The sequence below is a fragment of the Archocentrus centrarchus genome, chromosome 14, assembly GCF_007364275.1.
Source record: "Archocentrus centrarchus isolate MPI-CPG fArcCen1 chromosome 14, fArcCen1, whole genome shotgun sequence".
In the NCBI taxonomy this organism is placed as follows: Eukaryota; Metazoa; Chordata; class Actinopteri; order Cichliformes; family Cichlidae; genus Archocentrus; species Archocentrus centrarchus.
In genome coordinates this window covers 13968926-13982972 of record NC_044359.1, presented here as the reverse complement: position 1 = coordinate 13982972, position 14047 = coordinate 13968926, and the positions used below count along the sequence as shown (strand labels likewise).

At 39.6% G+C, this 14047-nt stretch overlaps 1 protein-coding gene across 2 annotated transcripts in view; it reads right to left on the bottom strand.

Annotated features, from left to right (window-relative positions):
- Nucleotides 1-2279: 2279 nt before the first annotated feature.
- The window catches only part of cpeb4b (cytoplasmic polyadenylation element binding protein 4b), a 35020-nt gene continuing 23252 nt past the window's right edge, over nt 2280-14047 (bottom strand). Inside the window, exons 4-11 of one of the 2 annotated variants that reach the window (XM_030745703.1) lie at nt 13461-13511; nt 9679-9702; nt 7736-7906; nt 7387-7476; nt 6930-7048; nt 6678-6792; nt 5483-5664; nt 2280-2600 (exon numbers count right to left, since the gene is read on the bottom strand). In XM_030745703.1, coding sequence (XP_030601563.1) covers nt 2373-2600; nt 5483-5664; nt 6678-6792; nt 6930-7048; nt 7387-7476; nt 7736-7906; nt 9679-9702; nt 13461-13511 — 980 coding nt within the window. In that variant the 3' untranslated portion in view covers nt 2280-2372. The remainder of the gene's footprint in view (nt 2601-5482; nt 5665-6677; nt 6793-6929; nt 7049-7386; nt 7477-7735; nt 7907-9678; nt 9703-13460; nt 13512-14047) is intronic. The other variant, XM_030745704.1, reaches the window with a different exon arrangement.

The window sequence follows — 14047 nt, the reverse complement described above, 5'->3', positions numbered from 1 at the left end:
GGTTGCACTGTCATTCATATGCATATATGCATGCTTTAAAGACAATGTTCAAGGCCAATCTTTGGTTTGCTGGAGTCCATCAGGGCTTGACAGTTAAGCAAAACTGGGTAGAAGTCACAGATTTAGGAAAAATATATAGATGCAAAAGGTTCTTGAAGAAAATGAGAAAGAAAACAAGAAACTTCCAGACAAGAAATGAGCTACAGTATGAGCCACTACTGCACAGCCATCTTTGGTTCCCAAAAGCCGCCGGGTGCAGCCGACTGGTCCTGCAATCTCGTTATCGAGAGCAAACTGCATGTGGGTCACAAGTGTGCAGTAGTAGAGCACACTGCAGAGACTATCTTCATTTATGCTTCAAAAACACTGGATGCTGAGTTGGATTAGCTTGGCAGGAGAAAGGATAGAGAGTTCGCTGCAAGGGCAGATCCCCTCCATGTGCTGACGATTCAGAAGTCAGATAAACTTTTAATTGCTTCTTTCATTAAATGTAGCTAACTCTTGGATGCAAAGTAGAACTTTTTCATTAAAGACTTGGGAGAATTGCACAAATGCATTAAAAACAAAACTAACACAGACAGGTATTTCCTGTTTGGTGGCAGCCCCATAAAAACTGCAATAAAGAGGTGGCTGCTTGACCATCCTTCAATGAGGAGTTGCTTTATCCTCAGTCCTGAAGGATATGGATTCAAGCCCCGAGCAGGTTTTGAGCCATGAATGAGGCCCTCCTCTGTGTTAGCTGTAAGCTTAGCAGCAGAGGCCGCAGGCAGACACGAGGAGGGGATTTGGGGCTGAATTTCTCTCTCTACCACTAAGCCTGTCTCTCCTGTAGCCTCCCTTTCCTATACATTCCAATAATACACTGTATACTTTACGATGCTCTGTCACTAGCACAACCCTGGGTTTGATTACAAAAATAAGGAGGTGATGAAGCGAGTAGAAAACTGTGCCAGTTACATCACTCTCTGCCTGTTGCATCACTTCCCTCTGATTATAGTTCTAAGGAAAGGAGAACACCAGAGAGTGATAATGTTTTCTTTCTTTCTTGGTTTCTTTTTTTTTTTCTTCTTTTTTTTCCTTTCCTCTCTGTATTCGGCACATTAGCAGCGGAGTTTGAGGTATTAGTTTTTGCATGTCAAAATGGAGATCAAAACCCAAATCGGTGTTGCTAAAAAATTTGCTTTGATTTTCAAGTAACATCAAAATATTTTATGGTCCTGGAAATCATAACAAGAGGTTCAAACATTTTGATCTGGGAAGGAAAAAGAATCCATTTCATTCTGCAGTGGGCTCGCTCTGCTCGTCGAAGTTAATTAAGATTCAGCTTTGGTAACTACTAAGGGTCTCACATACTGTATCTTCAGTATTTAAACTGGAAATAAGTGCACTCTTCTTTAGCAACACCCTTTTTAATTCACATTTGCTCTGGAGCCTCAGCTATCAATAGCAAACTTAAAGTGCCCCTATTATGCCTTTTGGGTTCTTCCATATTCTTAAGTCTGATACCTTATTATGTATGTCAAAGTTACATGGCCATGCCAAATGCAGTTGTTTCTCTCCCACAGAAAAACTGCTGCTGTACTGCTTGAAACTGTGAAAGGCTTTTCTTTTGTGACCTATCTATGTCACTAGGGGGTCCTTAAAGAGACAGGAGCTAAAACAGAGCGTTTTACACAGCGGGTTAAGACAGGCACTGCAGCAGTGTACAGTATAACAAAAAATTAGGTTTTTTTGGACTTCACAAAGTCAATTTGAGTAAACTTCCTTCCCGCCCCCACACACACAAAATAGTGATCCTTTAAACATATATGCAAATATGCAAAATAGGGACACTTTAATCCAAACTCTCAGGAATAAATAGCCAATTGTATTTTCTTTAAACAGCATTTGCTCTGGAGACTCAATACAAAATAATATGTAAGAGCTCTGCTACAAAGCAAATCAGCTGAATGTCAAATGACAAGTATTTGTTTCGGGGCCTCTTGTATCAAAATTAAAATAAATACAGTTTAGAAAAATATCCCAATTAAATAGAGTACCATAATCACACCTCAAACTTTTCTATATATGTATTTTTTTTTTTTGAGAACTAATAAAAATATTTTTTAAATCAAACGTATAAATAAAATCATGTTACACGTCTCTTTTTTTTTTCTTCCTCAACATATCTGGATATAAATCCAATTTTTCTTTTTCCATCTTTAAATATTAATAAAAAAAAAAAAAATGCAAAAAAAAAAAAAAAATGTTGGGTGAAAGTGGAGCAAAAAGGAACCAGCAACAGAAAAGTGCATTTATTTGTACAATGATTTGCGACTCCTGCACTACCTGCCCTCCTGCTCCTCTGTTGCCTCTCCCTCTCTGATTTCCGCTCAGTTCCAGCGGAATGAGATGTGACGGGGTCGGTCGCCTCCCTCTTTCACCAGGGGTTTGTGAAACTCTCGGCCGGCGCGTGAATGGATGGCCGCCCAGCAGTACTCGCAGTAGTACTGTAGACAGGTGACGTTGGCGCAGAAGAATGGCGCAAACTTCCCACCGCAGCGAGTTCCCTGGCACTCATCGCACAGCTGGTCATCCAGCACATATGGCTTCACTTCCACCTGCAAAAAGACGTTGAAACCGTTACACAAAAAAAAAATAAAAAATTTACTACCAGCGAGGTGCAACATGAGCCACAGCAGCTGCTGCTGTTATTATTGAGAATTATGATCATTACAATCAGCATGAAAGGAAACACTGTTTTTGATACTATATATCCAATTATTTATTCACAGCATTTATAGCAATTACCTCTCTTTGTAATAGTCTTCATTGTTATTTGAGGGGTCCGCTATTTCCACATGCATAAGTAATGCACAGGAAATGTGTCTTTAATTCAGCTGTTACTCTGTGATTCTATCTTTCCGAGTCTCACGGTTTACCGTCCCTTTTTACAGTTGCATCAGACGAAACTTTTTTTTTAAAGCAATTGGTCGTTAAAAATATTTCACGTTATGCTGCACTTTTTTGAGCAATTCTGCAACTTGAACTGAACCACATTTGTTATTATGACCAGCAATCTCAGTTGTCACAGAATCAACCCGGGCTTAAAATTTGATTTAACAACAATGGCAATCATGACACACAAAAGGTGCAGTTCCTCTAATGGCCACTTGAGGCTAGCTCAAAAAGCGAGACAATCTCCATAGACTTGAGTTTTGGCCTCTACACACAGTATAATTTCATAACAGCTGTATCATAACCAGGGTTCTAGCCAGCAGTTGATCGCCCGGCGCTGCGCCATGCTGAGATTTTCATCGATTGATTATCTATCGGAACAGTTTTATCACTGCAATTAGCAAGCGGGGGAACACACCACACACCCGCCCCATCGCTGATACCAGACTGATTTTTTTCCCCCTATATCACTGCACTATAGTATCATTTCACTGCAATTTGTAATCTCCCACCGGGCACAGCCAGTTTCATTCACAATGCATGTGCAATCTCGTGACGGTGCTGTTCACGCTTGATATTGTGGGGCTACAGAAAGCAAAACGGAAACTAGCCTGAATGCGAGGTGGAAGAAGAGGAAAAGGGGAGCTCGAATGACAATTTCAGGCTTCCAACCCCAGGAACTGTGAGGGGCCTTAGAGGAAAAAAAAAAAACTACAGTTCCCAGCAAAGTTACATCACTTACCGTCCTAGTTTTTGGCTTGTATTAAAAATGTGATAGTTCATGCTGACAACATAATGACATATTTCACCGTAGGAAGTGCTGTTAGCAGCTGATCGGATTCATAAAACACCTGGATTATAATGTTTTTGTTGTGTACACTTTTTAAGTAATTTCTGCAAACCGATTAGTGGAAGGAAGCGGTGCTCTGAGACACTTTGAATGCATGACATATAAGTGTAACTCTTCTGGTTTATATGCAAAAAGAATAATTGCTCTATCGATCTAACTGTTCACCATCACTCAGTTAGCAAGTGGCCGTGGCATTTAGTGTTTAAAATTAGCTTGAGATGCACCAAGTGACCAGCCAGGGACTGGAACCGGACGATTTTCAGGGTTCTGGGGCCTGATTGGTGAATGGCCGGTCAGCCTCCAACACGTCCGATTACGAGCTAGTCCAGTTTACAAAGGCAAAGTGGCTAAAGCTAAAGCTATCCAGAGCCACTCACATTTGTGCTGCACCTGCTTTTGTTTGGTAAGATAAAATGTCAGGTAAATATGATAGTTCTCAGGAAGAAAATTGAAATTATCTAAAAAAAAAATAAATAAATAAAAATAAAAACTCAGCATTGGCAATTCACAGAAAAATGGCCAAGAAAACGGCAATCTCTAACTGAATTCCTTATTGGTGTTTAAAGTGATGTTTAAGGTTGTTAAAACTGCACCACTGACTTCACAATAATTGTTGAAATGTTGAAATTTTTAAACTTCCCATTTAGGACCCATTACTTTTGAAACACCTCTTACCTCCTTTCCTTCCTTGCTCAGTGATGAGTGAGTATACTATTAGCAGGTGAATGTTACTGTCATTCTACAAAATTCACACAACACCACAATTATGCAAATCTTAAAAGAGCAGTATCTTATCTACTTCACATAGACCTGCAGGATCTCCACTCAATTTATCTTCATTCACATACTGCCTGTGTCACATACAGGCCATTAGCATGCCTGCAGAGATTACTGTAAATCTTTGGCTGCTGACAGTGGTGGGTAAGTTTCTGACAACCTTAACAAAATAAAAAAGACATTAAAAAAAAAAAAAAAAGGGTTTAGGGTTCCTGATATTGAAACGGTGAGGCTTGAGAGTTCATAGCCTTTTATAGAGAATAGCTTTCAGGTCACAGTAGGAAAAATGCTAAAAATTCCATTTAGATGCTTCACTTTCAAGGTTCTAGTATTATGTATGCTGGCTCACTGCCGTATTACTGCAACATCTGAATGTAAAAAATAGGAAAAGGTCAAAATGTCTAAATTGCTGACTAAAACAAAACAGTCCACCAAGTTACCAAAATTGGGTGGAGGAATTTCAGACACCCCAGTTATGCAAGTAAAAATCTCAATCATTGTTTCCACAAAAAAAGTCATCATTGGAGCAGAACATGAAAGTCCTAAGTCCAAATAAACTATACCAAGGTGTATTTCAGCTAAAACCATCCAGTCATTTCTTGTGAACCTAATTGATTCTGTTGTACAAATGTTATTTTACAAACACAGCAATGCCCATTATACTACTCTGGGTAAAGGTTAAATAAAAAACATCTTTGATGTTTGAATCTAAATTTGACAGCTGTCATATCCGTTAGCTAAGTTTTTTTTTTCACTTCAAGAAAAACTTAAAACTTTGCATCACCTTTGAACCACTGAAAGAAATGCCACGAGTAAGAGCAGGAAGTAAGGTGGAGAGAGACGAATGAAGAAAGGAGGAGGCCGGGAGGGGAGACAGAAAAACACTGAGCTCTTTTTTTTTCCCCCCCTTCCACTCACCCGTTTATCGATTTCTCCATGCTGCAGCTGTACAAAGCGAGCACTGATAGCAGCAATGTAGCTCTGCTGATTAGAGAAGGCGACCCGCCCCGCTCCCTTGGGGTACTTCAGCTCGGGGTCTGTGTCGATGCCAGCGTAGCAAACTCCACCGTACAGGCGGTCCATTATCATGGCCAGCTCCACTGCAAAGAGGGAGGGCGGGGAAGACACACAGAATTAGATCAACAAAACATTTTCAAAAACAACTCTGATGCACAGAAGCAAACTACACACCAGCACAAAGATCGCTGGACGCAAAAATCCAGCAGTTACCTCTATTGGCACAAAGGTTTGCATAAACTCATGCCAGTGTAACCAGGAAACACAAACACACAAGTTGATGAGAGTTGTTCATCTGAGAGTTTAAAGCCATCAACACAGATGGATTAAAGTCCAACAGAGTTTCAAAGGGTAAATATGAAAGCAGCGACCTGAGTTTACTGACAGTCTTTACGAGGGTTTTTCTAAACTAAATTTAACAAGCATGCTATTCATGGGGACAAAAGCCTGTAAATTTACTTTTCAGCTTTACAACGGCCCTTCTTAATATGTGGAGTTTTCTTCTTCTTCTTCTTCTAATTACTACTACTACTACTACTACTACTACTATTACACCAGATTATAAGATATTTAATGCATTGCAGGGCCTAATGACCTTGTTTGTGACCAAAACTGCAGCACAGAGGTCTAACCCACAGTTACCAGTGGTGCAGTAAACATGAATGCAGTACACATGATACTGTTATCAAGAAAAAAAAAAAATCCTACACTGCACAGTGTGCCACAGAGACTACTTCCTGAAATAACCCATGTAGGTCGGTGTCTCTTTAGCTGTACCCTCCAGCAGGTCTAATTTTACGATCACACCGCAGCGTCTCAAAGGAGGAAGCTGTTTGTTTACGACTGATATTTAAACTATTGGGAAAGTAACAGGAACAGGAAGTTAAAGAATCTACTTATTGTTCTACAAAAATATTTAAATAGACAACTGAACATAAGGCACAACAAAACAAAACTGAACTTTTAAAAGGCTTTTGACAAACACTTAAGATACAAACTGTCTGCACAGAGTATTTTTCATATGTTTTTATTACAAACACTCATTTGTTGCCAGTTCAGCTGGCGGAAAAAAGACCAACATAAAAGTGAAGGATACCTGCACGGAGCGGGCGAGGAACTCCTCCCACAAAGATGGTTTTCCTTGGGTCAAGAGGTTGAGATCCATCCATCACAAAATCGCTGTCATTCAGGTTCCACGGGCGGATCTGGACCTGTCGTACACAAAACCAACAGGTTTTTTTTTTTTTCTTTAAAGCTCTAGTCTGCTAAGTTTTACTGAACTCAGGGGAAACACAGAGAATTCAAGCAGATGGACTGGATACATTTGTGTGTGCGCGTTCCCACTGACCGGCTTGTCTTTGATGGTGGGGCTGGACACGCAGAGGTACAGCTTGCCGTCCTCCTCGATGCAGGCATCGATCAAAGCCTGCACTGAGCTCTCGTCCTGGAACAGCAGGAAGGCATAGCCTACACAAAACACAAGAGGGTTATTCACGCTGCTGGAGCCGCAGAGCACTGACAAAGAATCGTGCTGGAATTTAGTGCGCTGATTACTGTGAATGCATGTCTGATCACGACACTCTACTTTCACAGCAAGAGGGCATAAGCTTTTACAAACAGACAAACAATCCGGGCCTGGTTAACAAATGCTTCAGATAACAGCCTGAAGACAAAACCAGACTGCTCAGATGCATAGATATTGATTGTACCAGATTATCACACACTGCTTTACCGAAGAATACTGAAAGTCAGTTGCAACAAAAACCAGCACAGTGTGAACAAGCTGTGATAGCAATTTAAGATACCTTTGGGAGGAAAATAGGATTTGCTCTCAGCTTTGTGAGGCCAGTCCACAAACAGGTGTCCAAACCGTCTGAAGCTGGCTGTTATCTCATCTGAAATTAAGAAAGCAGAATGGATCCTCATCGGCAGCCCACATCTTTTTCAAAGAAAACGCCAGGGAAGATTTTACAGCAGAAGTCCTGCTCAATTTTCACAGTAAATTATAAGGAGTGTGCATTAAGAAGCCCAGTGTGGTTCAGGCATAATTTTTTTTTTTTTTCCAAATTCCCATCTTCTAAGTTTAATTACAGAAAGGGATAAAATTAACCCAGGAATTAAATCCTCGTGATATTAATTACGTTACTACTGCACCTTCATCTATATCTGGGGGCAGTCCTCCAACAAAGACCTTGCGTGAGTAGCGTTCCACGCGCTCTCCGTTCTGGTGCGGAAAGCAGTGTGGGGAGCCTAGTCCTGCGAGACCCTGATCTCCACGTTCATCATCGGGGAAACCATCCTCTATGGGGAAGAGGGAAGAGTGGCCTAAGAAAGAAATAGAAAATAGGAGTGCAGAATAGATTTATTGTTTGGAGAGAAAACTGGGCTTTTTAAAAAAAAAATTTAAAAAACAAAGAGTTGGTCATGGTCATGACACTGGGATAAAGATAAGCATAAATGAGCACTCTGATTTCATGACTTTCATTCAGTCACTACATTGAACTGTCTATTGCAATTCCTATTACTCGATATACAGTCAAATGAAAAAGTATTTGCCCCTTCATGATTTCTTATTTTCTACATTTTTGTCACACTTGCATGTTTCAGATCAAACAAATAGATAAATATAAACCAAGTAAACAGCAGGACAATGATCCAAAACACACCAGTAAGTCTGAATGAATGGTTAAAAAAAAAGTTTTGGAGTGTCCTAATCAAAGTTCACACTTAAATGAGATGCTTCCGCATGACCTTAAACACAAGATTCATGCTGGAAAACCCTCCAATGTGGCTGAATTAAAACAAGTCTGTAAAGAAAAGTGGGCCAGAACTCCTCCACAGCGATGTGAAAGACTCGTTGCCAGTTATCACAAATGCTTGATTGCAGTTCTTGCTGCCAGCGACGGCACAACCACTTATTAGGTTTAGGGCGCGATTCATTTTTCACACAGTGTCAGGCAGGTTTGAATAGCTTTTTTCCTCAAATACATAAAATCATTTTAAAAAATGCATTTTGTATTTACTCATGTTACCTTTGTTTAATCTTAAAATTGTTTGATGACCTGAAACATGTAAATATGACAACTATGCAATATTATATATATATATATATATAATTTTTTTTAACATACATATATATATATATATATATATATATATATATATATATATATATATATATGTGTGTGTGTGTGTATGTGTGTATTTACTTGCACTGTGACAACATTAAATAAGAAGTGGTGAATGGTTTAAAAAAAAAGGCAGAGCCAGGCAGAGAAACCTTAAAAATCTTACCAAAAAAAAAATAATCTAACTATTAACTAACTATCAAATTGGGAGAGAAACAGTTAAATATCTGCATGTAGTGTGTCACAGTCCTTAATGTGTTGCTCTGACTAGCTTTCTTTATTCTTAATTAGCTTCTGTGAATCACACACGGTCATGAACTGTGCTGTCTGTGAGCACTGATGAACATAAAGGTTATCACATACACATTAGTCCCATCAGTGACAGTATAAATATGAAGCAGTTTCTACCGCACTGTGTGTGTGGTAGGTTAAGCTCCCCGTCCTATACACCCTGCCCTGAGCTGCTTTATGAAGATTTATGCAAAGGAGTTAGCCTTAACTGACAATGTGTGTGCCTTGCCATGCGTCTGCTCTTCTTGCAATGAGTGCAAATCAGGAATTACTCCCTGCCTCATTAACTTGTAGCTGAGTGTGACACCGTCTTGTATTGTCTGAGTTAATATGCAATATGTAAGCGAAGATGAGGAAAAGCAAGCGGAGTGAAGCATAATGAGAGAAACAAAAACTTGAAGATAAAAGATGCATAAGCTCACTTGACAGCGTGTAACAAGGCTCGACACTTAAGACAATCATGCAGACAAACTCGTCACTTCACTGTACGTATACAAAAAGCACAGGCTCATTCAAAAATTACCGCATGTGCCCATTAATGTAACAACAAACCAGCAGCCCACACCCAATAAAATCATAACACGGCTTAACGGTACAAGATCAGTCAAAACACTGAGACGTTTAAGGCGGAAAAATATGCTGAAAACGAGACATAATGTATTCATGATTGTATTTTACCTCGTCTCCTGCTATAATTCCTGGCTGCATGTGGAATAAGGACAAATTGAAGAAGAGGATGTTTATAAAAGTCACATAATACACATAATACCAATAAATGTGCCACGTGGTGCATGCCAGCCTGCAGGCCTTTGATTTTGTTAATCAGCACACTAATCATGAAGTTATGAGTATGATATTTTTAAATTGAAGAACTGCAGATTTTGACAGGTTGCAGACATTTTAAACTTGCCTTATTTTTTAAATAAAAGGACACCTCGCTATTTATGCAGCACTTTCAAAATAAAGTGCTGACTCATTATCAGAAGGGATAAAGGAGACGATCCAAAGGCAAACAGATGACAGGAGGACATCTCAGTAAAAGAGAAAAAAATTTAAATAATTACTGTAGCAATAAAAAAAAAAAAAAAAAAGTTATGTAATTCAATAAAGGCACTGGGATAAGAACATTTAATAAGGCAACCAAAGGATAACATGAAGTGTTATACTACATGTATGGTTTAAGACGAGAATCACAAAGCTGATGCTCTGATACCCTGAGTTCCCTAAATCCTGGGAATATTGACAGAAATAGCACAAAACTGGATGTGAAGCACATCTACAATATCTATCAGAAATCTAATAAAGGCTTCGGGTAAAATTGGGGGGGGGGGGTCTTATCGTGTTTTATTAGGCAGAGGAAAAACATAATAAAAGCATGAACAGAAATGATTATATACTCAACACCGTATATATATATGTATATATATATATATATATATATATATATATATATATATATATATACACACACACACTCACTCACTCACTCACTCACTCACTCACTCACTCGTCATGTGGCTTATCCAGTTCATCCAGCTTAACTGCAAAATACTAAAGTAAAGGAAGTGTGCATAATCATGCAAAGAGAAAGTAGCAGAAGAAGAATTGATCCCAGGAATTAACCTCAAAGATTTCAGTTCTGATTAACGAGACCTGTAGCTAACAGCAAATGTGCTTTAAAACTACAGGCCACATTTGGCCTGACGGTATGCTGCACACAGCATGAATCTGCAAACAGCGTGGCACAGCGAGTCGGTTAGTTTGCTGAGAAGTTGCAGCCTGTTGCCTGCAGCTCTTTGTCTAATGGTTCACAGTGGCTGCTCCTGCTTGTTTCATTACTCTCTCCAATATTTCAAACCAATCTGTTGTCGAAAAAAAAAAAAAAAGCCTCTATCTTTTTTATAGCTGCATCCTTTAAATGAATAGCATTATGTGCCAGGCTCACTGATAAATGCACTGTATCCTGTCTGACTGTGTCATAAAAGTCAATTTATGTGTTATAAATGCTTAAAGCTTTTTATTTTGAATTGAGCTGAAGGAGATGGTAGCATTTTTTCCAAGAATGTTACCATAGATCTCCAATACTAATACTAGTAACACTGCAATGGATAAATATTGCTATTGGCTCAATCACTTTAGCAATGTAACAGACATTTATTTATAAAAAAATAATAAACTGAGACTTCCACTATAATCATGGCCAAACCCAATGATTCAATGAATAAATCTAAACTCTGCAAGGCATCAAATGCATCACTAAAGGTCAGCACTACCCTGACAGCAGCACATTCAGTGCAGCCTCATTAATAGAAATAAAATTTATCCAGAATGTCATTATCCAAACTTTTCCCAGGGCAGTGGTTTCTCTGATGCAGATACCAGTGCAGGAGAAAAGCTATACTGGCCAACCTTGAACTCAAGTGAAAAATGCTCAAATGTGGACACTGGAGAGATCCGAGCCTCAACCCATCTAAAAGAGCAAGAACATGGAGAGGATGAAGAAGTGGCCAAAACGCACAAGCAATAATCCTCGCCTCCCTCAAAGTGGACTTTCCGACCCAGATGGACTTTAACTCTGGGGGGAGGGAGGTCAATGTAGGCTACAAAGAGAAGGGGGGGGGGGGGGGGGGGGGGGGGGGGGCAGAGAGAGAGAGAGAGAGAGAGAGAGAAAGCAGATTGAAAGCGGATAGTGCTATAAAAAGATTTGTGTGAACGAGACAAAAATGGTGAGAGAAAATGAGGGAGAGTGAGAGAGATCAGGAGAATGAGGAATGCAATCTGTGTATGCTTATGGGAGGGGGAGGGGGGGGGGGGGGGGGGGCTTGGCTGCTGTGCAACCTCTATCTGCTGCCTATCCGCTGGCACCATCTGTCTCAGTGCTTGATGACAGCTCCTGATCACGTGATCTCGCCATGTGACCCGGCAATCTTCTGAAGAAACTACTGGCCTCTCATGGTTTACATCCTAGGCCCCAGACCAGCAGGCAAAAGCCAGAATGCCACAACAACAAAAGAAACTGTAGTGCGCAAGGGCGCATCATGTGGACATGAATATTTTCTTTCAAACACTGTGCAAGAGATAAAGTATAAAGCCGGTTCTAATTTTGAGCTCTTTATCATATTTTTCAGAAACACCAAGATTAAGGAATGTATTTAAGAGCAAAAATAAATAAGATGACAGAGCTTCCTCAGATAAGCAGCATCAGAAGCAAAGTGGTTCTTCTCTAGTGTAAGTTTCTATCAAACCATTTCTGGTATTTAGCCATTTAATCAAACCAAAGGCAGTTTCCTCTTTCATTCCTTCTTTCTATCCACTTATTAAATAGCATTGAAAAACACTTTTTCACTACTCGCATTGAGAATAGGCAAGTCTGAAATATATTTGTAATGTGCAAAACATTCACACAAATTTTAGTTAGTTACAGGTAGGAAGGGTTAGGGCCCCACACTAATTTAAAAAATATACAGAAAAGGTCACAAAACTATCGAGAGAGAGCGAGAGAGCGAGAGAGCGAGAGAGCTTGGTTTCAAGCAGGCTCATATGGATGTGCTTGGATTTAACCTCAGGCAAGTAAAAAGAAGAGAAGGATTTACATCATCACGTGCTGCACTTAGTCGCCCCTTTTCCAATAATCTGATGGTATCTGAACATGTCAGCTTTGTGTCTACATGACTATCCTGGTTTCCTGTAAAAGTCACAATGGATCTATTACTGAGTGAGACCGACAAGTTTTAACTGAAAGCAATCACGTTAATGGTTACAACTGCACAACTATCTCATGTCTAACCAACTCAGTTTCTAACCATAAAATATGCATTTCTGCTTTTCTGTCAGGGAAGCTGCCTGCTCTCTGATCCTGTATGTGAGGGGCACGAGCAGCTGCTGCCACAAACAGCGTCACTGCTCTTAGCAACAACGGTAGACTGAACTTAACCTTCAAGTGCAATTACGCTTCACTAGAGTCGATACAACACCGGCATAGCATTGCAAGCATGCCATCGCTCTCTCCCTCCATCATGGCGCTGGCTGGGAAGCTATGAGGGATATTAATGGAAAAGTACCCCGTGTCTGAATTGCAAATTACTGCCATTTCATCAGGCTGATGAAGCCAGCCTTGTTGCATATCCAAAAAAGGGCTTCAGCATCAAGTTTGGGTGAACTGTTCTACATGTATGTCCACTTCACTAACAGAAAAAATAAAGGATTCTACTGAGGAAGAAAGTTCTTAAGGAACGCCAGAATGCCCATGACCACTTTAAAAATTGGTCACTTTTAAGCAATAAAAGCACTCTTTTTATACAACAAATGCCAGCTAGGATTTAAATAATTTATCAAGGATATATGTTATATTTTAATTGTTAAAAACTATTTTCCTGGAAATTTTGCAAACAACAATTACTTTTTTACTCCCCAGTTTGTAACATTAGCAGACCCTTGAGTGTTTAGGTTACCATACGTACCATTGAGGGGAAGAGGGTTGTCCCCTCCTGGGTGGGGGAACCCAAGACGACCTACATAGGGAAACACAAAACAGAAATATGTATTATGTAAAAAATTTGATGTTATTCTAATGTAAAACTTTCTATGAGGCTAATATTATATACTCACTGACCAAACTGAAACAAAAATCTGTATTTTACTTAGAATAAGGAAGCTATACTAATAAAACGGGTGTCACAACAGTGATGATCTACTCTCCACACGAGTAGCTTGTATCATGAAACACCAGCTACAAGCAATGCGAGACAAGGTAGCTCCACTAAGCCCATCAATCAGCACTTTGTACTTGGAAAAGGGCTGTTATCATAAGAATCCTCTTGACAATTACAACAATACACAGATTAAATTGCTGATGGGCACTACTTGATCTATTCTGCACATAATGGAGCGACAGTTGTTGGCTTTACTTTGTTATAAGTTCTTTAAAAGTGTTAATACAGAGAAGGTTTTGGCTGAGAGACTTATGATCACAGCCTTTGTTACCACTACATCATTCTTCTGCATTTGTGGGACATTAACTCTCTCTATCCCTCTTATCAACCCATAT